We start from the raw sequence: 27,247 nt of genomic DNA, 5'->3' as shown, positions 1-27,247 counted from the left end.
GGTGGTTAAAAAGGCATATGGGATACTTGCCTTCATTAGCCGAGGCATAGAATATAAGAGCAGGGAGGTTATGATGGAGCTGTACAAAACGCTGGTGAGGCCACAGCTGGAGTACTGTGTGCAGTTCTGGTCGCCTCACTATAGGAAGGATGTGATTGCTTTGGCGAGGGTGCAGAGAAGATTCACCAGGATGTTACCTGGGATGGAGCGCCTCAGCTATGAAGAAAGACTAAACAGGCTGGGGTTGTTTTCCTTGGAGCAAAGAAGGCTGAGGGGGGACCTGATTGAGGTGTACAAAATGATGAGGGGCATAGATAGGGTAGATAAAGAGGAACTTTTCCCCTTAGTAGGGGGGTCAAGAACAAGGAGGCATAGATTCAGGGTAAGGGGCAGGAGATTTAGAGGGGATTTGAGGAGGAACTTTTTCACCCAGAGGGTGGTTGGAATCTGGAACTCACTGCCTGAAAGGGTGGTAGAGGCAGGAACCCTCACAACATTCAAGAAGCATTTGGATGAGCACTTGAAATGCCATTGCATACAAGGCTATGGACCAAATGCTGGAAAATGGGATTAGACTGGACAGGGATGGATGGGCGGCGCAGACACGATGGGCCGAAGGGCCTCTTTCTGTGCTGTAAAACTCTATGACTCTATGAATCTATGAGGACAGACTCCATCGGAACCAAGCAGCACTTCGGTTCGGACCGTGTTCGGTGTTCGGCCAGGCAAGGCCCGGCCACGACGAAAGGACGACGAGAAGATTTCGGCTTGGAAGCCAGCTCGGCCAGGCAAGGCCCGGCCACGACGGGAAGACGACGAGGGAGGCCCGGGTACTTTTGTCGGGAGATCATCGACGACCCAGGCCGGAGAAGAAGACCCTCAGGGCCCAGGCACTCCAATCAGAAGGACAATCATGACTGTATAAAGAGTCATTTCGGGGCCCGGTACTCCAGTTCTTCAACATCACATCGGCGAGCGCTCATCGCAGGAGAACCAAGAGGAAAACAAGCTGCGCCAGAAGCTTCCAAATCCACGTGACGACGGAAAGCTGTGTCGAAAGGCTGCAAAGCCCTTTTCGCAATTCTTAAAGTGGTGAGCATGATCCTGAGTTCCCTCAAATCGAAACTTAGTTAGGTCTAGGGGAGGGGGTTAAGGGTAATTGTAATGTGTTACCCCTTTTACGATGTGCCGTGTGTTCCCCATTTCTATAGAGTTAAGTTTATAGATGTGTACATGCTTGTAGTTGCTTTAATCTGTGCATATGACATGTATTTTATAATGCTGCAAACTGTTCAATAAAGGCATCCATTTCGTGCTATTCAACCTGGTCTATTGAGTTTTTCTGCACTACAGTTCCCTGCACCTAAGTCCAAGGTCTAGAACCGTAGGGGCGAGTGGGTCGAACCACTCACGGGTAATTATTGCAAGAAGCCTGGCAGGAGACCAGAGCAAGCAAGAGAAACCCCCTACACTAGTGCTGTTGGGGAGGGTTTAAACTAATTTGGCAGGGGGATGGGCACCAGGATGTAACATTAGAAAGGGGAAATAAAGTGGTCAAAGGATTGGAAGTTGCAGAGAGCACTAAAGTAAGAAATAGTAAGGTATTAGGTGGGGTCAAACTAAGAGAGAATAAGGTGGTCTAAGGTGGGTTTACAGTGTATGTATGTGAACGCACGAAGCATAGTAAACAAGGTAAGTGAGCTGCAGGCACAAATAGCCAGATAGGAATATGATGTTGTGGCAATAACTGAGACCTGGCTCAAAAAAGGGCAGGATTGGGTATTAAATATTCCTGGTTATAAAGTGTTCAGGAAAGATAGTGAAGGAAAGATAGGAGGTGGTGTGGTAGTATTGGTCAAGGAGAATGTTACAGTGCTGGAGAGGGAGGATGTCCTGGAGGGGTCAAGGACAGAATCTATATGACTAGAGTTAAGAAATAATAGAGGTACCATTACACTACTAGGTGTATTGTATAGACCACCAAATAGTGGGAAAGATATGGAGGAGCAAATTTGCAGAGAAATTACAGAGAGGTGCAAGAACTATAGAGTAGTAATAATGGGAGACTTCAACCATCCTAATAGAGACTGTGATCGTAATAGTGTTAAGGGCAGAGAAGGGGAAGAATTTCTGAAGTGTGTTCAGGAGAACGTTCTTGATCAGTATGTTTCTGGTCCGACGAGGGAGGAGGCATTGCTGGATCTGGTTCTGGGGAATGAGATAGGTCAAGTGGAGCAAGTGTCAGTAGGTGAACATTTAGGGAACAGTGATCATAGTATCATAAGGTTTAGATTAGCTATGGAAAAGGACAGGGAGCAATCTAGAGTAAAAATGTTTAACTGGGGGAAGGCCAATTTCAGTGGGATGAGAACGGATCTGGCCCGGGTAAACTGGAATTAAAGATTGGCAGGAAAAACTGTAATGAAACAATGGGCTGCCTTTAAAGAGGAAATAGTTCAGGTACAGTTGAGGTACATTCCCACTAGGGGGAAAGGCAGGGCAACTAAAGTCAGGGCTCTCTGGATGACCAAAGAGATAGAGAATATGATGAAGCAGAAAGAGAGCGCGTATGACAGATGTCAGGTTGCAAATACATCTGAGAATCAGGCTATATATAGAAAGGTCAGAGGAGAAGTGAAAAAGAAAATAAGAGGGGCAAAGAGAGGGCATGAGAATAGAATGGCAGCCAACATAAAAGGTGAGCCAAAAGTCTTCTATAGGCATATAAATAGTAAAAGGGTGGTAAGAGGAGGGGTGGGGCTGATTAGGGACCAAAAAGGAGACCCATGCATGGAGGCAGAGGGTATGGCTGAGGTACTAAATGAGTACTTTGCATCTGTCTTCACCAAGGAAGAGGATGTTACCATAGACATAGTAATGGAGGAAGTAGTGGAGATACTTGACAGGATAAAAATTGATAAAGAGGAGTTATTAGAAAGGCTGGCTGTACTTAAAGTAGATAAATCACCAGGAGCGGATGGAATGCATCCTAGGGTGCTGAGGGAATTGAGGGAGGAAATCGCGGAGGTACTGGCCATAATATTCCAATCCTCCTTAGATCCGGGGGTGGTGCCAGAGGACTGGAGAATTGTAAATGTTACACTATTGTTCAAAAAGGGATGTAAAGATAAACCCAGCAACTACAGGCCAGTCAGTTTGACCTCAGTTGTGGGGAAGCTTTTAGAAACAGTAATCAGGGACAAAATTGACAGTCACTTGGACAAGTGTGGATTAATTAAGGAAAGCCAGCACAGATTTGTTAAAGGCAAGTCGTGTTTAACTAACTTGAGTTCTTTGATGAGGTAACAGAGAGGGTTGATGAGGGTAATGCAGTTGACGTAGCGTATATAGATTTCCAAAAGGCGTTCAACAAAGTGCCACATAATAGGCTTGCCAGCAAAGTTGAAACCCATGTAATAAACGGGACAGTGGCAGCATGGATACGGTATTGGCGAAGTGCTAGGAAACAGAGAATAGCGGTGAACAGTTGTTTTTCAGACTGGAGGAAGGTATACAGTGGTGTTCCCCAGAGGTCGGTTCTAGATATATATTAATGACTTGAATGTGGGTGTACAGGGCACAATTTCAAAATTTGCAGATGACACATAACTTGGAAGTATAGTGAACAGTGAGGAGAGTGATAGACTTCAAGAAAACATAGAAGATAGGAGCAGGAGTAGGCCATTCGGCCCCTCGAGCCTGCTCCGCCATTCAGTGAGATCATGGCTGATCATCCAAACTCAGTACCCTGTCCCTGCCTTCTCCCCATATCCCTTGATCCCTTTAGCATTAAGATAGAAGCGTAGAAGGCTGGTGAAATTGGCAGACACGTGGCAGATGAAATTTAATGTAGAAAAGTGTGAAGTGATACATTTTGGTAGAAAGAATTAGGAGGACATATAAACCAAATGGTACAATTCTGAAGGGGGTGCACGAACAGAGAGACCTGGGGGTATGTGTGCACAAATCGTTGGAAGGTGGCAGGGCAGGTTGAGAAAGCATTTAAAAAGGCCCACAGGATCCTGGGCTTCATGAATAGAGGTATAGAGTACAAAAGTGTGGAAATTATGATGAACCTGTATAAAACACTGGTTTGGCCCCAACTGGAGTACTGTGTCCAATCCTGTGCACCACACATTAGGAAGGATGTGAAAGCCTTAGAGTGGGTGCAGAAAAGATTTACGAGAATGATTCCAGGAATGAGGGACTTCAGTTATGTTGATAGACTGGAGAAGCTGGGGTTGTTCTCCTTGGAGCAGAGAAGATTGAGAGATTTGATAGTTCAAAATCATGAGGGTTCTAGACAGAGTAGATAGACAGAAACTGTTCCTATTGGCAGAAGGGTCGAGAACCAGGGGACATAGATTTAAGGTGTTTGGCAGAAGAACCAAAGGCTAAGTTAGAAAAACTTATTTATGCAGCGAGTGGTTGAGATCTGGAATGCACTGCCTGAAAGGGTGGTGGAGGCAGATTCAATTACAGCTTTTAAAAGGGAGTTGGATAAGTACTTGCGGGAAAGAAATTTGCAAGGCTAGGGGAAAAGGTAAGGGGAGTGGGTCTAGCTGAAGTGCTCTTGCAGAGAGCCGGGACGGGCCGAATGGCCTTCTTCCCTGCTGTAACCATTGTATGAGTCAAGTACTATCGTCACTATTTCCTCTTTGTCAGGTCTTGGAAACTCTGCAACAAGCCCTCACTTCCCATGAATGAGCTTTCCCCCCCAGGCACCGCCTCCACTCCGCCCTGCCCTATTGGACCGAGTTAGCTTGCGAGGAAGTGACGCAGCCCAATGGCATGGCGTTGACTTTAGCGGGGTGGGGAGGGGTGAGGGTGCGGGAATGCGTGTCCGAGGGGGTGGGGGGCTGGACTGAGAATGCAATCAGGGCCGACGAGGGAAGGGTGCTCAGCCAGATCATACGCCGCGTTTCAGCGCCCTCGAAAGGAATCAATCGCGGCGATAACCGTGCGTAGCGCCCTCCCTCCTTCTCACCCGCCAGGACACAAATACCGGTTTGCTTTTTCATCGGACTGAAAAGCGGTGCCTTGATTAGGTTTTGCTCTCTGTCTCTCTGGTGCGGTGCGGTGTCGAGCGAGGAGGGGGGTGGGATTTGCTGAGGGGCTGCCAGCGAGCGCGAGCGCTGGAGTTTTGGGCGGACCGAAGGCGGGAGGCCGGGGCAGGGTTCGGGGCGCGAGGCGGCGGACAGAGGGACGGAATCCCATGGTGTTCCAGAAGGCGCCGGGCCGGCGTTCTCTCTGCCCCGCCGCGCCGCGCGGAGCCCCCGGCTCGCCGCTGCAAGGAGCGGCACGTTGCTGAGAACAGCGCGGCGATGAGGCGCCTGGGCGCTGCAGCTTTAAATGCCACATCGTAGCCGTGGTAGTAGTAGACTAGTTGCAAAAAAAAATCGCCCACATGCGCTGGAATAGCAGGATCTGGGAAAAGAAGAAGAAGAAGGTGCTGAAGTTTCTTCAATCAGTGTGCGGCTCTGTGGCTGGGGGAAGATGGCGGACTGGAGGTGATCGGCTCAGGCTCGGATTTAGTCTCTTCTCCCGGTGCTGGTGGTACTCCTCCTGTGCGGCGAGCCTTCTGCGATCGGACACATGCAGGCCAAAAAACGCTACCTTTTACTCTCAGCCGGCGCCAGTCTGCTGTTGCTCGTCTACCTGGCGGGAGTGCGGTTCGGACAGCTGTTTGCCGCCCGGAGGCAAAGCCGGCGTTGGGCAGCGGACGATGATGGCTCGCTGTCGGGTCCCGAGCGCTGGCCCGAGTGGTCCAGCTCCTTGCAGAGTTTCTCTGCCGGGGACCAGCAGGAGGACGAAGAGTTCCTACAGCACGGCTCTCCCCGGCAGAAGAGGCAGATTAACAGCAGCGTCTACAAGGCGAAGAAATGCCGCATGGACTCTTGCTTCGACTTTTCTCTGTGCCAGAGAAACGGTTTCAAAGTCTACGTCTACCCGCAACAGAAAGGGGAGAAAACGTCCGAAAGTTACCAAAACATCCTGGCAGCCATCGAGAACTCCAAGTTTTATACCTCGGATCCGAGACAGGCTTGTCTCTTCGTGCTGAGTTTAGACACTTTAGATCGGGACCAGCTTTCGCCTCAGTACGTACACAACCTAAAGAGTAAAGTTCAGAGTCTGTACTTGTGGAACAATGGCAGGAACCATTTAATTTTTAACCTCTATTCGGGGACATGGCCCGATTACACCGAGGACCTGGGTTTTGATATCGGCCAGGCGATATTGGCCAAAGCCAGCATCAGTACTGAAAATTTCAGGAGCAATTTTGACGTTTCCATACCGCTTTTTTCGAAAGATCACCCAAGGACCGGAGGGGAGAAGGGTTACATGCTTTTTAATAACATCCCTCCCCTGAGAAAGTACTTGCTGGTATTTAAAGGGAAAAGGTATTTGACTGGCATAGGCTCTGATACCAGGAATGCCTTATATCATGTCCACAATGCAGAGGATATTGTCCTCTTAACGACCTGTAAGCATGGAAAAGACTGGCAGAAGCATAAGGACGCCCGCTGCGACAAGGACAACGACGAATATGAGAGGTAAATGTTAGCTTTAGAAAAATGATTATTTCTCCCACGAGAAAAGTAGGTATCGCAGTTGAAACGTATCAACAACGTGCGTTTTTTTTTTGGATCTGCAACACATTTTTTGGCAGAAGAATGGTGTTGAAATGTGCTTCTTCGACAGCAAAAGGAAAGGTAAGTGTCCAAACAAAAGTAAACCTAAGTGTGTGCCCTGCAGGAGCAAAATTTTCTTTCCATCCCGTGGTAGGTTTCGTTGACGTGAAATGGCTTTTGGCTTTTACATCCGATGTTTAGGAAACCGTGCGGCACTATTGGTGTGAATCAGTTGTCCGGTTCTTTGCATGGAGGAATGGGCAAGTCTACAGATACAATAATTTTTTTACAGGGCAGCGGACAATCCGTAGCAAAGTATCACGCATAGGAAAATTATAAAGAAGTTGCTCCGTTTGCATAATCTTGTGAGCTGGAATTTTCGAGTCTAATTGAGATTTCGGAAATGGGGCTTGAGGCACTTTTACCATTTTTAGTTTAGGATTTCTATTTGTATCGTCTTTCATTGTAAAAATCGATCGAACCTCACAATTTATACAAAATGGTTGTTTTTTTCCCCTCCTGTCAGTGATTGCCCATTTTTTGCCAACCTGATTGGTTTTGTAATACATTTACAAGATTTTTTTTTATCATTCCCTGAGAACTGATCCCCCCCCCCCCCCCAACTGAGGCAATTAATTGGATTGTGGTTTTTCAGCAAAGTCTCTAAAGAAACGTTTTTTATGGAAGTTGGAATATTATCAGATGAGTTTTAAAGAAAATGTTTTGTAGTGTTACAGTTTTGTAGAATTTCTGCTTGAGGTATCAAATTATTTTGTGATATGGTAGAAGTACATTCATGATTTTGTAAATGAAATTGTGCGTCTGCTTCCGGAGGCTCTTGGTTGGTTTTATACTTTCCTGCAGTAGTGGAGCTTTTATTGATTGTAATTTAGCTGAGGGGTGTCGGGAATGCCTTGCATTGCATTCTAGCTGTCACTGTAGACTTGCATACAAAGTGACTTTATGCCTGAAGAAATGCTGAGAAGTTGCGGTTCTAAATAACTTGCACGTCCGATAACTAAATGCTCAAAAGATTTAATGTTTTCCATTTTGTCTGACTACACATTTAAAAGGCTCTAATTGGCACGTACAGTTTTATAAGATGCTTTTGACCTAATAGCAAAAGTGCATGTTGTAAAGAGTTAATGGGTGATTTCTTTTCTGGGCAAAAAGACTTGTGGTAAGGCTGGAGGTTATATGGTATGGCTGTAGTTTTACTGTTGTATTTTCTGTATAGTTTTATTTTCTTTGTTACCATGGAAATGCTAACCCCTCCCACCCCAACTTTAAGTAGAAGCATTGTGCTCCTAAACATTTCACAATACTTTTTCAGATTAATAGAAAGTGATGAGAAATATCAAGGATTGAAGGGTTATACATTTCGATACTTGTGCATTGTCAATCAGTGAGTGGTTAATGGAATTTGACCTTTTATTGCCTTGTTTTAATAATTTTATATTCATAACATCTATGATCAACTGCTGTAATGCAGTCATGACTCACGGCAATTTGCTGAAGTTGCAGAAGTGCAAAAAGTTTTTGCTGACTGTCAAATTTGTGAACGAATGTCCATGTGCTGACAGGTGAACGGCAGTGTGCAGTCTCCTTTTTGCGTCATCCCTTTATAGGCTCACAGGCCCATTAACAGATTAGATTCTACTACAAATATTTCAGTGTGGCACTTTTTTAAATTAACCTTCTGAGTGATGTACGTTAATGAATTTGTGCTGTAGCAAAGCTTTAGTACTTTGACATCTAAGTAGTTTAACTTGATTTATATTTGTTATTGGCAGCTCTAAGCACCACCCCCCCCCCCCCCCCCCAACAACTGAGATTGTGTGCACATTGTCTTGGAATGTTTTGCATATTTAAATTATTTTACAGTGCATTCTGGGGCATACAGTTCTGAACCAGAACTGGTTTAATTTTTCTCTGGCGTTGGACAGTGGTAAATTAACTTGTGATTTTTCAATTTGGGAACTCGTTTTATAAGCAAATCTGGATCCCAATGTACACTCTAATCTGGGCTTTTAGACAATTCATTGTCTGTCTTATCATTCTCTTTACCCTGATCCCCTCAGACATGCAGACCATATCCAAAATGTCCAAGACCACCCTCTGAGAAATACGGTTTATTATAAAATGCATAGGCATACGTAAAATCCTTGTCACTTTGTACTGGTGAAGTATTAAGTGTGGCTAAAGAAATCCACAGTCGGTGATGATTTGAAATCCTTTGAAACTGCAAGTGACATTTTTCATGGATGACTCAAAATAACTGCAGGGAATGGCCCAAAACATTCACCGGAAAGTCTTAATGTTCTATAGTTATTGAAGTTGGATGCCTGCAATTTTTAGGAGTACTTATGCAACTGGCGAACTTCTGAATTTAAAACCAGAAGTTTAATTATGCTTGTTGAATTTTGTTGTTGTGTTGGTTGTTACATGAACAAGAGAACTTCACATAGACTTTACACTATATAACCAATATCGTGACACTTGGCTTGACTTTACACTATATAACCAATATCGTGACACTTGGCTTGATCTGTAAAGGCTTAATTAAAACTAATTTCAACTTGACACTTGCTACATTGTACAGGAGCACTGATATGAGTGAGGTAACTGTTCAAAGGGAAGAATTGCCTTGTATTTACATAGCTAATGTGACATTTTCCTTGCATCATCCAAAATAGGTACAGTTGAACAACATAACTAAAACCATATTTGTACCTTTTTTATCTCATTTAGTAATGAAACTGAGCTAGTGCCATTAGAAATTGTGTGCTGCACTGAAAGTGGTGTTAGTCTGCGCTTCCAAGCAGCACAGCTTCTAACACCATCATAAATGCTTTTGCACTTGTTTACTTATGAATCTAGTACTATATAAACTGCACTGTGTGGTTTGTCTAATTGCTCAAGTGAGTAGCTGAGGCATACATACTAGCAAGGTTCCAGGTTTGATCCATGATCTTGGGCCTTAGTCTGTGCTGAGGGAGCTGAGCTTAGTCGTAAGTGCTAGACAGTTCTCTGGGATAGGGAGGGGAAGTTGGTCAGGGTTCCTACCCTGGATTGCTATCTGGAGACTCCTCATGGAAGTTTGCATCAGTGGATGTCAGATGAGAACATGCATTTGTGAGGTTCTAATGAGGACAGGATTGACTTGGGCTATTTGACCACATGGGGGAAAATCACAGCTATCTGTGTTCAATGCCGAGGCGCTCACGTAATGATTACATGGGCAAGGTACTGGAAGGCGACTGGTGCCTGTGAATCCATACCACAGCAGGGAGGAGAAAAGTAGTGAGCTGGGAAAGAAATTGCTCTGAAATATAAATGTCAGCTTTGGTTCAGTAGCATTTTTGGCTCCGAGTCAGAAGGTTATGAGTTCAAACCCCACTCCAGAGACTTGAGCACATATAATCTAGCTGACACTTCAGTGCGATACTTAGGGAGTGCTGCACTGTCAGAGGTGCCATCTTTCAGATGAAACATTAAACCAAGGGCCCCGTCTGCCCCCTCAACTGGATGTAAAAGATCCCATGGCACTTATCAAAGAAGAGCATTGGAATTATTTCAGTGCCAACATCACTAAAACAGATTACCTGGTCACTTTTGTCATTGCTGTTTGTGGAACCTTGACTGCCATGTTCCCTACATTGTAAAGTGACTACACTTCAAACGTACTTCATTGGCTGTGAAGCGCTTTTGAATACGGTGAGTTTGCTAAAGGTGTTCTATAAATGCAAGTTCTTTGTTTCTTAACTGTGGAGATGGGGGTTCTGCAGCAGGTACGATCAATTTCAGAGTTCTCTGCTTTATGGTGAGTTCCTTGTTACATGGCATGCATGGAAGATGCTGAGTTGAGATGAGGTGTTTCTCACATGGTGGGATAAACTGAAGAATGGTTCAATCTGGTACAATGATGACATTGACCGATGTGAATTCCCTTGCTTGTGTGCTCTGTCGGGTTAAATTGGTATGAGGGAAATACATTCTTTGGTGCATATTTTTACTACTTTCAGGGGGCTTTTTATTTCGATGGGTACTTCTGGATATAAAACAGTGGGGACAGTCATAAGATTTTAGCCTAACTAACTATCCATGTATATGTTTATAATTACAGTGGAGACCACTTCAGTGTGTGATGTAAATATTACTTCCATGTGAAAATGCATAAATTCCTTTGTAGCAAACAATATAATCCATCAAATGTATTATCTTACAGTTTTCCTGTTGTTCATTTACTACTGTTTCCCAGTTGTGTATATAAGTGCAATAATATGGGCCGTGCAGCCAGTAAAGACGAAGTTGCAGTACCGGTTCAATAATTGGTCCACATACATTTAATACGATGTTCTGCAGAATGAGTTTTTTCTGACAGACAACTCTGCAACTGATACAAATTAGCAGCTGGAATTGAGATGGTTGATCAAAGTTTGAGAATTGCATAGGGTAGGTAATTTAATAATTTTTAGCCTGTGGCATACGGTAATATAACTTTCAGTTTTTACATACAATAGGCCTTTGTAGGAGCACAGCAATTACACCTAAGGCTTTGCTGTGGAAAGTAAGGAGCCATGCACTCATTGCATAGGGAGTAGTTTGTGTGTGTGTGCATATGGAATTTCAGTTGTAGAAATAGTGGTGGGATTAAATATTGCCTGGGGTTGTTAATGGATTTTTTTTAGATAAACACCTAATATTCAGCTTTCTCTAAAGGATGGGAATGGGGGGATGCAGTTCAAATCCTAGAATCAAACTGGGAGGTGACTTTTCTAATGCTGCATTTATGCTACCGGTCTCTGTTGGAGTATCGGCTCCAGCCAGACAGTAACCCCATTTATACTGCCTGACTTAAACTGTCCAAGGGAGAGCTTTGCATATGTGGTTACATATGCGCAATGCTCCTCTCCCAGTAGTCAAGATTTAAATGTTTGGAGAGCAAGGGCTGTAGTGTCTGCACTGTCTATACATTTGTGAGGCTCACACCACTTCACTCTTGCAATTCATGTTGGATCCCTGGCTCCAGATATATACTGCAACTTTAACATAGCTGCAAGTGGGAACTGCTTCACAGTGACCTCAAAGTTTCAGTTTAAACCCCCCCTAAGGAAACTTTGGAATTGCATTGTCTTTTTTGTGATAAATTTGATTATTCTTTCTCTTTCTCCCCCCCAATTGTTACATTAGTTTGTAAAGTGTGGTATGTATCTTGTCTAAGACATTTTATTACAAATAAACAAATGGGCCTAACTTTCCTGGAAGAAAGTATTGACAGTTTTCGCCAGCTGGATAGTCTGAAGTTGATACTACTTTATCAAGAATGTTGTTGCATGTTGTTTTTCTCCTCTTCCTAGAAACATGTTGCTTTGTGCCAACCAAATATGAGATTATTTTGGAATGATCCTTGACTAAACTAAAACATGAAGCCAGTTTGATCAGTAGTTGTGTTGTGTATTGGTAAGTGGCTTCTAAAATGTTTGCTGTATTTAATGTCAAACTTGGGGAGTCACAGTAATATCTGAGCCAGTATATCCTGGAGTTGCAATGGAACAATATATTGTACAAGTGAAACTGGTGAGCAATATTAAGCATTGTGAAGTTGTGTAATCTGAGATCAGATTATTTCTTTCTGGGGTTAGTTTGATCCGGAATAAGCATTTTATTTCCTAAAATGTGAAACCTAGTTTTTATCCATTTAAAATGTTCTTGAAACTAGAACTACGTACTTTGAAAAGGTTGCTTGAATAAATCTATGGACTTGAATTTTTAAGTTAGCCAGTAGTATAAATGTGCTTAAAACTTTGAATGTTCTTTAAGGCAGAATTTATTCAAATCGATTGGAAACAAAGAATGTTGATAGTAGTCATTGGTTTGCACACAGCAAATGGAGTACAGGTGTTGTTGCATAGGTTTAATTTGACTTGATTTGTTACAGTTCTGTCATCACCAGTGATTCTAAAATTTTTATTGAAATGTGTTGAGCACTCCTTGAGAAATGGTCTGTACTATGTACGGTATCCAATATGCATGGCATCCTTGTGTGATGTCAATCAGTTAATCTGGTAGTTTTGGGGCCAAGGAGAAGATGTTAATGTTGGATAAACCTCTTCTGTTCCTAGGAAAAATCTGCCTATATCCCTCAATGGATACAGGAATTAATTTTTATTTTATTGGTACCGCTCTTGGATTTCATTACTCTTGAACTGAAAATGCACTTAATGCATGCAACAAAATTGACTTCCATTTCTGCAATGCACTATAACTTTCTGATTTGTTTTAATTAATTGAAGATTGAAGTTTAATTTGTTGCAAATGTGTATATATAATAGTATTAATCTTCCATCTGCGCACATTTCCTGTCAACTTTTTCTAATAAATTCCTATGTCTACATTTATAATGGAAATTGCCTATGTAAACTTGTCACACTGTAATTACATCCTCCCACCAGTGATGCTGCTGCAGTGCCTCCATTGACAGGAAGGTGTAAACTCAGCATGATATGTTTACATGCAGTTTTTGTATTATAAATGTGGACTTCGAAATATTTCCGTTATAAATTTCTAACGTGTAACTTTAAAATGGTGATTGAATTATGTCTGCGTGCCCTGGTCCATTATTCCCCCACTCCCTAATCATGCTTCACTAGAGGAATGCACTTAGTCTTGTATGCAATACCACGTGATTTAGACTAGTACACTATAAAGATGCTGACAAGGTTATGAATTCTGTTTTATTTACATTTGTAAAATGCTCTAGAAGGTTGCTCCTGTAACTGCACTGAAGGAAAATAATCTTTGTTTTATTTACATAGACTTAATAAACAAGTTAGGTAGGAAAGAGGAGAGAGCACTTTTTTCCAAAACTAAAGGACAAATGCTACTCCCAATTTTGAAGTAGCAGCAATTGTTTACAAAAAAATTGGGAGAAGATGGTTTTTTGCACATAAGAACATAAGAAATAGGCCATTCGGCCCTTCGAGCCTGCTCCGCCACTCATTGAGATCATGGCTGATCTTCTGCCTCAACTCCATTCACCGGCCCCATCGCCATATCCCTTGATGCCCTCACGAGTCAGAAATCTATCGACTTCTGTTTTGAGTATACCCAATGACTGAGCCTCCACAGCCCTCTGGGGTAGAGAATTCCAAAGTTTTACCACCCTCTGTGAAAAAATTTCTTCTCATCTCAGTCCTGAATGGCCTACCCTTTATTCTGAGGCTGTGGCCCCTGGTTCTAGACTCCCCAGCCAAGGGAAACATTCTCCCAGCATCCACCCTATCGAGCCCTGTAATAATTTTGTATGCTTCAATGAGATCCCCTCTCATTCTTCTGAATTCAAGAGAATACAGAACTAATTTACTCAATCTCTTCTCATACGACAGTCCCGCCATCCCAGGAATCAATCTCGTGAACCTTCGTTGCACTCCCTCTATGGCAAGTATATCCTTCCTTAGGTAAGGAGACCAAAATTGTACAGAGTACTCCAGGTGTGGTCTCACCAAGGCCCTATATAATTGGAGTAAGACTTCTTTACTCCTGTACTCAAATCCTGTTGTAATGAAGGCCAGCATACAATTTGCCTTCCTAATGGCTTGCTGCACCTGCACATTCACTTTCTGTGACTCATGTACAAGGACACCCAGGTCCCTTTGAGCATCTGCATTCCCCAATCTTTCACCATTTAGGAAATACTCTGCCTTTCTATTTTTTCTACCAAAGTGGATCATTTCACATTTATTCACATTGCAGGAAACTTTTTTTATCCAGCACCGACGGGACCGGCGTGGTGCCGGTCGATCAAAAAGTCCGGATTACAGAGAGGTATACTTACTAAGGTACGAGAGCCCCGTACACGGCCACAGATCCAGGCGTCCCTGTTGCATGGCAACAGGTGCAGGAACCCCGGTTACACGGCCACAGATCCAGGAACCCCGGTTACACGGCCACTAATATGAAGTAAAACTTACCTGAACCTACTCCTGAATTTTGCCGGTTAAGAGAGATTTCCGGTTATTTAGGTGCTGGTAAAAAGAGAGTTTCCTGTATATTCCAGCTGCCATGTTCTCGCCCACTCACTGAGCCTGTCGAGATCCCCTTGAAGCCTCTTCACACCATCTTGACAACTGACACTGCCACCTAGCTTTGTATCATCAGCAAATTCAGTTCCCTCATCCAAACCATTGAGATAGATTGTGAATAGCTGGGGCCCAAGCACCGATCCTTGCGGTACCCCACTAGTCACAGCCTGCCATCCTGAAAAAGACCCATTTATCCCTACTCTTTGTTTTCTGTCTGTTAACCAATTCTCAATCCATGCTAGTATATTACCCCCAATTCCATGTGCCCTAATTTTGTTCACCAACCTCTTGTGTGGGACCTTATCGAAGGCCTTCTGAAAATCCAGATGCACTACATCTACCGGTTCCCCTTTGTCTACTCCACTAGTTACATCCTCAAAGAACTCCCAATAGGTTTGTCAAACAGGATGTCCCTTTCATAAATCCATGTTGACTCTGCCCAATCTTACTATTAGTTTCTAAGTGCCCATTTATTGCATCCTTTATAATAGATTCCAGCATTTTCCCAGCTACTGAGGTGAGGCTAATGGGTCTGTAGTTCCCTGTTTTCTCTCTCCCTCTTCTTAAATAGTGGGATTACATTTGCAATCCTCCAATCTGAAGGAACCATTCCAGAACCTATAAAATTTTGGAAGATGACAACCAATGCGTCCACTATCCCAATGGCCACCTCTTTCAAAACCCGAGGATGTCGGTCATCCAGTCTTTGAGATTTATTGACTTTTAGTCCCATAAATTTGCTAGTACTGTTTTTTTACTAATTTCTTTAAGTTCCTCATTCTCGCCACACCATTGGTTTTCTCGTACTTCTGGGAGGTTTTTTGTGTCTTCCGTGAAGACAGAAACAAAGTATTTCTTTAATTTCTCTGCCATTTCCTCATTCACCATTATAAATTCTCCCATCTCTGACTGTAAAGGACCTACATTTACCTTCGCCAGTCTTTTCCTTTTCACATACCTATAGAAGCTTTTACAATCTTTTTATATTTTTCGCTAGTTTGTGCTCATACTCCATTTTCCCTTTATCAATTTCTTGGTCCCCCTTTGCTGATTTCTAAAAAGATCCCAATCCTCAGGCTGACTGCTTTTTTCTGGTAACTTTATAAACTTCCTCCTTTGACTAAATAGTAGCTTTAATTTCTTTTGTTAGCCATGGTTGGATCACTTTTCCTTTTAGGTTTTTATGCCCTAGGGGAATATATATGTTTGTTGCAAATTATGCATTATTTCCTTGAATGTTGGCCATTGTATGTCCACCTTCATATTTTTTAGTGTAGTCTCCCAATCTACCATGGCCAACTTGTCCCTCATACCCTTGTAGTTTCCTCTGTTTAGATTGAAGACCTTAGTTTCAGATTGGACTACATCACTCTCAAACTCAAACATCGTGATAACATTAACATATTGTGATCGACTTAATTTGGTGTTTGCACTCTGAAATTAAGCATTGATTGAATTGGCAGGTTTCTCCAAATTTGCTGCAATTTTTCCAATTACTGTCTTGTATTTTCTCTTGCGCTCAGGTACATAAAATTGTTCTGTTCTAGAAATAGATTTGAGTTCTGGACCCGTATAGATAAACTTTTGAGATAGCTCAGTATTTTAAGTTCGTCCATAAGTTTAGAACTAAGCTGTTTACACGATAAAGATTTTCCCCTCTTGTGTTGTGTCTTCATGATTGAAGAAAATTAATATTTTCTTCACACCACTGTTTTTGGTTTCAGCTTTATTAATTAAACCAAGGGACATTTTTGTTAAAGTGCTGGCAGCATTTGAAAAATTCAGCCCCTCTGAGGGAAAAGGGTAACTCCACAGGCTATGTTTGGTGCAACATTTTATCCATCTATGAGTAAAATAATTTCCTTTTAATTGTCCTTTGTTTGACAGATTGAATGTTAACTACCTGCCAAATTTAATTAAAAGTACTGGCTGAATATAATTAAATCCACTTCATGTAAATTTGACATTAATAAGTCTTTGATGGATTACAATGAAACGTGAATCAGTTCCACTGGGTAAAGTTCAAGTAATTCGCATGTTTTGCTGTCTTAATAATTCCTGGTTACGTTTAGACTTCTGTTTTGATTGATTAAAAGCACTGACATTCCGCACTTCTCTTCTTCCTCTCACTCCCAAAATCAAGGTCAGTAATGAGCAAATCTGGATGATTATTATTTACACAAACCATTCTGTTGTAAAAAAAGCTCTCAATTAAATTGTTATACCAAGAAGTTGGGCCTTAAATAGTCTAAAGGTTAACAGACTGAAAGGAGAGGCAAAATACTTACTCTTTCAAAAGGCTTTCGATAAGGTCCCGCATAAGAGATTAGCGTGTAAAGTTAAGGCACATGGGATTGGGGGCAAGGTATTGACTTGGACAGAGAACTGGTTGGCAGACAGAAAGCAAAGAGTTGGAATAAACGGGTCTTTTTCCGAGTGGCAGGCAGTGACTAGTGGGGTACCGCAGGGATTGGTCCTGGGACCCCAGCTATTCACAAAATATATATAAATGATCTAGACAAGGGAACTAGATGTAATATCTCCAAGTTTGCAGACGACACAAAGCTGGGTGGGCATGTGTGCTGTGAGGAGGATGCTGAGAAACTCCAGGATGATTTGGACAGGTTGGATGATTGGGCAGAAGCATAGCAGATGCAATATAACGTGGATAAAAGCGAGGTTATCTACTTTGGTGTCAAAAACAGGAAGGCAGATTATTATCTGAATGGCAATAGATTGGGAGAAGGGGAAGTGCAACAAGACCTGGGTGTCCTTGTGCACCAGTCGCTGAAGGGAAGCATGCAGGTGCAGCAGGCGGTTAAGAAGGCAAATGGTATGTTGGCCTTCGTAGCGAGAGGGTTTGAGCACAGGAACAAGGATGTCTTGCTGCAGTTGTACAGGGCCTTGGTGAGGCCACATCTTGAGTATTGTGTGCAGTTTTGGTCGTCTTATCTGAGGAAGGATGTTCTTGCCATGGAGGGAGTTCAGCGAAGATTCACCCAGGCTGATACCTCTGATGGCAGGAATGACGTATGAGGAGAGATTGAGTCGATTGGGCTTATACTCGCTGGAGTTTAGAAGAATGAGAGGGGATCTCATTGAAACTTATAAAATTCTGGCAGGACTGGACAGACTAGATGCAGGAAGGATGTTCCCGATGGTCGGGGAATCCAGAACCAGGGGTCACAGGATAAGGGGTAAGCCATTTAGGACAGAAATGAGGAGGAATTTCTTCACCCAGAGAGTGGTGAACCTGTGGAATTCTCTACCACAGAAGGCAGTAGAGGCCAATTCATTAAATATATTCAAGAAGGAGTTGGATATATTTCTTAAGGCTAAAGGGATCAAGGGCTATGGGGAGAAAGCAGGGACAGGGTACTGAATTTGGATGATCAGCCATGATTGCATTGAATGGCGGAGCAGGCTCGAGGGGCCGAATGGCCCACTCCTGCTCCTATCTTCTATGTTTCTTACCAACAGCCGCTCTACCTTGCCGCGGACTCGATTGTCTCAATTTTATATTTACATCAAAATGAAATTCTCTCCTACTCGACGGCTGCTAAGCTTGCCCATGAAAGTTACCTAAATAAAGTATCTCCTAAATTATACTCTTTATATTCTTGAACAAAGTGGATCAATAATTCAGGTTTCTTGTATGCCAAAATTACCCTGTTTATACTGTGTAGTAAATTTGGCAGTAGGGAACTACTCAGAAATGTGATTCGTGCATGCATAGTTGCTCTGAAGTAGTGACTGTTGCTTTAATGTTACTACATGTACACAGTTCAAAGTCACACTTGTGGCCTTGTGGATCTGGCCGTGAGCTTTCACTCCAGAGAGAGAAGGTCCCTAGAGGCCAGCGATGCTAGAAGCACATCATTGGCCTCTCTGGGTTGGATGAAATAACCACCCACAGCAAACACAAACTGGCAATACAACAGCAAATGCTGGCAGTGGGAATATTTTTAATTTTACCACTGCGCAAAGATTTCACCTGCTTTTGATGTCAAAGTTTGGGTCATTTATACTGCAGGGTTGTCTCTATCGTTCCTGCTGCCAGAAACAGCCATGCAGTATAAACGGGGTATCAGCCACTACCTCTTAGAATAAATCTGGCAGGTTTTTCCAAAGTAATTCAATTAGCTCATTCTAGAAAGTCAAGAGGTGTCTGGATTTTTAAAAAAAACCCCTCCTTTTGTCTTTTCTCGAATAGGGACGTATTTTAATTGCACTTGGCAAGGTTGAGATTAGAAACTCACTACAAGGAGAGTGAAGGAATGTTTTGGAGCCTGCTGAGGCACCTGTATTTAATAATTACTACTGTTCTCCACATTTGCCAAAATTGAGGATTGCATTTGTTAAATTATTTTGTCCACTGCTATAAGTCTCCATGCTCCTTTCCTAGGCTGAGGGCGCAGTGGGAAGTGATCTCTCAGCTATGCAATTTTCAGAGTTTTAACTGTCCAGCTGACTTTAGCTGGACAAACTCCAGTGTTGAGAAACCTATGTTGCACTTGTTTGCATAATCTTCAATCAATCAGGATAGCAGAGCCAAAAGCTGTACTTGACTATTCTGAATGCCCTGTGACCCAGCTCTACAAGAGGGCAAATGTGTGTGGGGATATATAGGCCTAGAAATTCGGTAGGCTTAGCGCCGCATTTGAGGCGCTAGAGGGCCTAGCGCCGGAGTTATGGCCAGTTGAGAAATGCCCTGGGGCCCTAAATCGGCGTTGCGCCGGTAGCGCTGCGCTGGCACCGATGACGTCATCGGTGTGCGCAGCGTCCCGGTTGCCGTGGTAACCCGGCCCCAAGCCGAAATTCAGTTGCGCCCGCCTCGCCCATGGCAGGCGCAACTAAGACTCTGGCAACAGAGTCTTCCCCCAGGGTGGAGCGGCGGCCGGCCGCGTTCCCGGCGGCCGCCTGCCCGCACCCCCCTTCCCGGACTCCTGCATTCCCCCCCCGCGGCCCTGATCAGTGTCTGATGCGAGCCCGGCACTTCCCCGAGGTGCCGGGCTCCGATGTCAGGTCAATCCGCTGGACAGTTGTCGGCTGCAGGCAGCTCCTCCTTAACAGGAGGAGGAGGCCTGCAGTTCCCCCCGCCTGCCGCACTGCATCGGGTGCCGCAGCGGGGGATTCGCGCCGGGAAGCCCAAGTTCACGCCCGTTTTGAGGCGCTAAAGGAGGGTTTTAGCGCCCGCCGCCGTCTTGGCCCGGCGCACCCGAATTTTCGTCGCGCGCTGCCGCATTACCGCTGGCGCAAACTTTCTGGCGCTACAGCCCTGGCAAGACCAAAACCCAATTTCTAGGCCAGTTTCTCCAAAATAGCAGCTTCGTAGTGGAATTGGCAGAGACGTGGGAGCAGGTTGCCCACCCTTGGTTGAGAGATGGTGCATGGTTAAATGTAGTTTAAAATAAATCCCATTAGTTGGGATAGCAGTGCCAAAAAAACTGGTGCACTATTCAAAATGTCTTGAACCTGGTTCCAAAAGTAGGCAAATGTGCAGCGATGTATTCAGTGTACAGTCTAGATTTAATGTTCTCACCGAGTTGAAGGGTGAAATTGGCAGCAGTCATTTGCTGTGAATCTTGGCCGGTGCATGATAGGAACTGGTGAAGCAGTTAATGAGTGTTAAAACGTTCGCCTCAAATGCTTGATGTTTGTAAGATTCCTTCAAATGTACAACATGTTTGTATTATTTTTCAGATCATGTGTGGCTTGTGTCTTTGATTAATAAAATTGAAAGTACAAAGATACTTAAGTTATCAACGGTGCAGAAGGTGACCCCTCTATCTTTTGTTACTTCATAAAAGTGTGTTGTCATATTGAGGAAATTATTGGTATAAAGCTGATGAGAAAGCCTGGCTGTTTTACATATAGAAATATATAGAATGCACAACACAGAAACAAGTCATTTCGGCCGAACTGGCCCAATGCTCCCCACGAGCCTCCTCCCACCCCTCTTCCTCTAACCCCATCAGCATAATCTTCTATTCCTTTCTCCCTCATGTGTTTATTCAGCTTCCCCTTAAATGCATCAAAGCTATTTGTCTCAACTACCTTGTGGTATCGAGATCCCCATTCTAACCACTCTCTGGGTAAAGAACATTTTTCCTGAATTCCCTATTAGATTTATTAGTGACTACCTTCTACTTATTACCAATGTGCCCTCTTTTTCTTCGTGCGCGGCCCCTTTGAATTTGCTGCATGCGCGGTATCTCTTCCAGTGGCAGGAGCTGGTGACCGGCCTGCATGGGACCTTGCGACCGCGCACCTTAGGGGGAGCTTTGTTTATGACCTCTAGTTCTGCTCTCCCCCGCAAGTGGAAACATCTTCTCTACATCTACCTTATCAAACCCTTTCATAATCTTAAAAGACCTTTATCAGGTCACCCTTCAGTCTTCTCTTTTCTAGAGAAGCTCTTAAAGAGCCTGTTCAATCTTTCCTGATAGTTATATCCTCCCAGTTCTGGTACCTATTTAACTGTAGGTAGTGGATTAGCAAAAATGAAAGAAAACATGTTTGTCAAGCAGTGAATTCAACAGCAGCCAAAAAAAATTTCCTTTTTTTTTCTGTGCAGCTGTCACTCTTGACCTTAACAGCTGGTCATAAAAATAGAACTGCATAGATGTTTTGGTCATGGCCTAGCCATTTAAGGGCCACCAGTCAACAATCTGCTGACATTAACAAAATGATTGATTACATAGAACAACCAGCTTTACAAATGTGGAGCCCCTGGTGCTTGAAGAATCTTCTGTTCTTGCAAACTAACTTTGAAACATGAAAATTATCTGAGTCTTAGTATAATTTAATACACTTTATTTTGGGGGGTTGGGGGGAACCTATGCCTATTCAAACCTCGTTAGTTGAGTATTGAACCACAATATACAGATTTCTACCCCCCCCCCCCCCAAAACACACACACGTCTTCCTTTTCCTCTATTTGACACTATCTCATGGAGATACATCTGAGAATGGGAATTTGCTGTTTTTGGAGATTAGCAGGCGCTAAACTGCGATCTCAGCACCTGGAGGGAGATCTTGTAATCTGCAACATCCTGCATTTTAGAACAATGTGCTGGATCTATGCGTCCCGACTAGTGAGTGGCCTGAATATATTTAAAGTGCTTTAAAACAGGCAAAATCCTGATTGAACATCATGCTCAAATTCTGGTATGTTTTGTATTGCTCAGAGTCCTTCAATCACAAAAAGATTGCTTGAAAGAAGAGCGGTACTGTAGTAGGATATTCTGAGATACCAATAATGCAGTAATGCACTTCCGTGGTAAGTGACTTTCTAGCAACCTGGCTACCCAAAAGCCAAGTGCCACATGCTCAACTTCTAGTTCCTCCACAGTGTACTAACAAAGCCTCTCTGCAGCCAACAGGAGGGTCAAAATTAACTCAATTGACAGCAATAAGTTACTTTGGAATACAGAAGTATCACCGCAAACTATTCTCAACTCCCAACCTCTATTCTACCACTGAACCTGATCGCTTCCAATGTGATATTTTTTAAAACCACTTTGTTAACCAAAATCGTATTAGTAATAAGTCACAGACTTGTTTTGTGGTAACCAAGTTACCTTTATTTTACTTTCCCCCTCTCATGTCAGCAAGCCTGTATGAGTCTTTAAGGAGTGTTTTGGTTGAGTCACTTCTTCTAAGATGTGCTAGCCAAGATCTCATGGCATCCTTCTTCCACTCCCAGTGGAGAGCCATGGATGAGTGTTTACGGGATGGTTTCCTGGACCAATATGTCGAGGAACCAACCAGAGATTAGGCCATCTTAGACTGGGTATTATGTAACGAGAAAGGATTAATTAGCAATCTTGTTGTACGAGGCCCCTTGGGTCGGAGCGATCATAATATGATCGAATTCTTCATTAAGATGGAGAATGAAGTAGTTGAATCAGAGACTAGGGTCCTGAATTTAAAATAAAGGAAACTACGATGGTCTGAGGCGCGAATTGGGTAGGATTGATTGGGGAATGGCACTCAAAGGGTTAACGGTGGATAGGCAATGGCAAACATTCAAAGACCGCATGGATGAACTACAAAATTTGTTCATCCCAGTTTGGCATAAAAATAAAACAAAAAAGGTGACTCAACCATGGCTAACGAGGGAAATTAGGGATAGCATAAGATCCAAGGAGAGGACATATAAATTGGCCAGAAAAAGCAGTAATCCAGAGGATTGGGAGCAGTTTAGGATTCAACATAGGAGGACAAAGGGATTAATTAAGAAAGGGAAAATAGAATATGAGAGTAAGCTTGAAGGGAACATTAAAACTGACTGTAAAAGCTTTTATAGATATGTGAAGAGAAAAAGATTGGTGAAGTCAAGCGTAGGTCCCTTGCAGTCAGAATCAGGGGAATTTATAATGGGGAACAAAGAAATGGCAGACCAATTAAATACATATTTTGGTTCTGTCTTCACAAAGGAGGACACAAATAACCTCCCAGAAATGTCGGGGAACATAGGGTCTGATGAAAGGGAGGAACTGAAAGAAATCAGTATTTGTAGGGAAATGGTGTTAGGGAAATTGATGGGATTGAAGGCCGATAAATCCCCAGGGCCTGGTAATATACATCCTAGGGTACTTAAGGAAGTGGCCCTAGAAATAGTAGATGCATTGCTGATCATCTTCCAGCATTCGATGGAATCTGGAACAGTACCCATGGATTGGAGGGTAGCTAATGTTACCCCACTATTCAAAAAAGGTGGTAGAGAGAAAACGGTGAATTACATCGGTAGTGGGGAAAATGCTAGAGTCCATTATAAAAGATGTAATAGCAGAGCACTTGGAAAACAGTGACAGGATCGGACAAAGTCAACATGGATTTACAAAAGGGTAAATCGTGCTTGACTAATCTACTGGAATTTTTTGAGGCTGTAACTAGTAAAATAGATAAGGGAGAACCAGTGGATGTGTATTTGGACTTTCAGAAGGCTTTCGATAAGGTCCCGCATAAGAGATTAGCGTGTAAAGTTAAGGCACATGGGATTGGGGGCAAGGTATTGACTTGGATAGAGAACTGGTTGGCAGATAGAAAGCAGAGTTGGAATAAATGGTTCTTTTTCCGAGTGGCAGGCAGTGACTAGTGGGGTACCGCAGGGATCGGTCCTTGGACCCCAGCTATTCACAATATATATTAATGATCTAGACAAGGGAACTAGATGTAATATCTCCAAATTTGCGGACGACACAAAGCTGGGTGGGCGTGTGTGCTGTGAGGAGGATGCTGGGTAACTACAGGATGATTTGGACAGGTTGGGTGATTGGGCAGAAGCATGGCAGATGCAATATAACGTGGATACATGTGAGGTTATATCCACTTTGGTGTTAAAAACAGGAAGGCAGATTATTATCTGAATGGCAATAGATTGGGAGAAGGGGAAGTGCAACGAGACCTGGGTGTCCTTGTGCACCAGTTGCTGAAGGTAAGAATGCAGGTGCAGCAGGCGGGTTGGCCTTCATAGCGAGAGGGTTTGAGTACAGGAACAAGAATGTCTTGCTGCAGTTGTACAGGGCCATGGTGAGACCACATCTTGAGTATTGTGTGCAGTTTTGGTCGCCTTATCTGAGGAAGGATATTCTTGCCAAGGAAGGATATTCTTGCCATGGAAGGAGTTCAGCGAAGATTCGCCAGGCTGATACCTGGGATGGCAGGAATGACTTATGAGGAGAGATTGGGTGGATTGGGCTTGTACTCGCTGGAGTTTAGAAGAATGAGAGGGGATCTCATTGAAACTTATAAAATTCTGGCAGGACTAGACAGACTAGATGCAGGGAGGATGTTCCCGATGGTCGGGGAATCCAGAACCAGGGGTCACAATCTAAGGATAAGGAAGGGGTAGGCCTTTTAGGACAGAAATGAGGAGGAATTTCTTCACCCAGAGAGTGGTGAACCTGTGGAATTCTCTACCACAGAAGGCAGCAGAGGCCATTCATTAAATATGTTCAAGAAGGAGTTGGATGTATTTCTTAAGGCTAAAGGGATCAAGGGGTATGGGGAGAAAGCAGGGACCGGGTACTGAACTTGGATGATCAGCCAGGATCACTGAATGGCGGAGCAGGCTCGAGGGGCCGAATGGCCTACTTCTATGTTTCTATGAGTGCCATCAATGAAAAACATTACCTTCTGAAAAAGTGGATGGCAGAAACGACCTGACAGTGGGGAGTGATAAGTATGCCATCTCGCTGCTGACTCCCACTTTCCACTTCAACAGTGCTCTACTTCCACCTCCAGTCGCAACCTGCAGCATTATAGATTCCTGGGCAGCTCCTGAATGGAGTAGGCGAAGGATGCAACAGCAAGCGGAAGGTGGAGCCCGTGCTTTTTATTTTTACACACAGTTTATATTGTTATGCTTTTTAAAAAGTGGAATTTCTTGTGTTCTATGAGCATTTAGCTCTGTTCTAGAATTAAGACTGGCAGCTGCAGTGCAGAAATGTATTGATGTTACATTCTGGTTTCAGGTAGCATACTGAATGTTTTAATTTTGCAAGGAACTTTATAGAGGGGGGTGGGTGGTGGGAAGAGGAAAACATTACTTGGTTAGATTCAATTATTCCAAACTTACTGTCCTGTTCTCTCGACACCATGCCATTTAAAAAATTCCCTTCAAAGTTTAGCGCAACGTTTATGTTTCCAAAATATTTCCATCGTCCGTTTTAAAGGCAGTTCTATTGCAGGAACGTCGCTGACAGCGGGAGCCACCAGAGTTTCTCAACTTAGCCTGTCTGTATCTTCAGCAGCTGCTCATGTTATGAATTTTTCATGTGGTGTTCCCTTATTTTTGTCTGTCGTAGGCTGCTGTGTTGAATGTAAATAAGTTATAAATGGTGTATTGGGAGGAGGAGAGGCAGATGAACAGCTCTTTTGAATAGTTTTGCTGTGAGTGTTTTTGGAAATGCCACTGCAGTTTTCAAGCTGTGGCTCGGCTGGGCCCTGAGCTTTTTCAGTTGAACTAGGCTGGAGCAGAGTCACTGTCAGAACTTGCTTTTGAACTTCACAAGCACATAAAGCCCATCCAGTTACTTTACTGGGGATCATTTAGATGAATTCATGACACTTCAAGGGTCGTTAGCGATACTTTCAGAAAGAGAAATTTGAATGGCCAAGAAAATGCCATCTTTTGAGGGTTACTCAGCGCAGAGTGTTCTCTGAACCTTGCTGACAACAATAGTTTTCCCTTTTATATAACTTGCCTGGGCAATTTGTTATCTGACAATACCGAGTTTGCTTTACATTGACTTTATTTTCCATTTATCAACATTAGGTATTTAATGTTGATAATCGGGTTCTTTTGGAAAATGCCCTGTCCCTTGGAGTGCTTTGCATTTATTTTTCTATTTAGCTTCTTTATATAAATATGTTTGAGTACATGCAAAAAATGTAAACTTTTTTTTCTAGTGCACATTAGGTTGGTCATCAGTATGTAGCTGAGCTGTGTGGAAAATAAGGTTAGTATTTCTGTGAATGGCCAAATATTCTGAGATTGTGGTAAGGTAAAGAAAGTGAAGATTTCATTAGCAGAGTTGAGCGTTTAAAGAAAATAATACTGAATTTATCCAAGGTCTTAATATTTAGTCTGCAATTATGCAAATCAGTTACTTTTTTTTAAAGTTTATTTGAAAGTGGTAAATTGCTGTTGGTAATTCTGTCCCATGCAGGTTTACATTCTGAATGTTTGTGAAATGCAGGGCCTAGTTTGGTAATAGTATATCGCATGCGTGTTAATCTTCATAGGCTGGATAGCTGGAGGGCCAAAGTGTCTGCTACTGTTGTTCAGTATTTTATCCAGTCTGTGAAATTGTGATTGCCATGGTTCACTGCCCTGCATGTCTCTGCAATTTACCAGGTCTTACAACCTGCATTGGGATCAGCACTGGGCAGGCTGCAGAGATTTTACAAGCTTGTTCATGCAGACTTTTATTGCTGCTTCACAGAATGAAGTTAAACCAATAAAAAGGGAAACTAAAGACTACCTTTGCATGCTTACAGTTCTGTTGAATTTAGACATGTTATTGAATGTATTTCTTACATCCTGTCAGATTACATTAATTATGTGTGATGGTAGAAAGTGGTTCTTTTCCCGTTTTTATTTTTTGAGCTGCCTAATTTTTTTTTTAATTCTTGAGTAAAAATTCAGGGAAGGGGAAGATTCTGTGTTACTAAAAACGCTAGCTCGCTTTATTTTTTTCTAGCCTTTGTTTCTTTCAGATATCATTACTTTTTTGTTATTTGATGGTGTGCTAGTTTGAAGGTATAAGAAAAGTTTGCAGGCTCCACCAGCATCAGGTGTCGAAAAACCAAAAAAACCCCTGAAAATCATGAGATTTTGTGGAATCACATGAAATGGCAAGTCTGTCAATTTTATGTTAAACATTGATAACATTTAAAACAATAAAGAACATTGAAGAAAGGGTGGAGAAGTCCTTTTGTTCATAGTATCCGCCATAAGCTCCAGCTGATCCCAAACTCTCTCGCCCTTATCCTGTCCTGCACCAAGTCCTGCTCACCCAT

The 27,247-nt window shown here is 43.0% G+C and overlaps 1 protein-coding gene across 1 annotated transcript in view; it reads left to right on the top strand.

Moving 5' to 3' along the window:
• Positions 1-4,836: 4,836 nt before the first annotated feature.
• Positions 4,837-27,247, top strand: part of LOC147115063 (exostosin-1-like) — a 284,880-nt gene continuing 262,469 nt past the window's right edge. Inside the window, exon 1 of the mRNA XM_085993303.1 lies at positions 4,837-6,554. Within this exon, the coding sequence (XP_085849429.1) occupies positions 5,596-6,554 (959 nt within the window). The 5' untranslated portion in view covers positions 4,837-5,595. The remainder of the gene's footprint in view (positions 6,555-27,247) is intronic.

This window comes from Somniosus microcephalus, chromosome 7, assembly GCF_052327205.1.
Source record: "Somniosus microcephalus isolate GS21.2 chromosome 7, FLI_Smic_1.0, whole genome shotgun sequence".
Lineage (NCBI taxonomy): Eukaryota > Metazoa > Chordata > Chondrichthyes > Squaliformes > Somniosidae > Somniosus > Somniosus microcephalus.
Note: the sequence above shows the minus strand (reverse complement) of the source record. Positions and strands in the feature narration are given on the sequence as shown.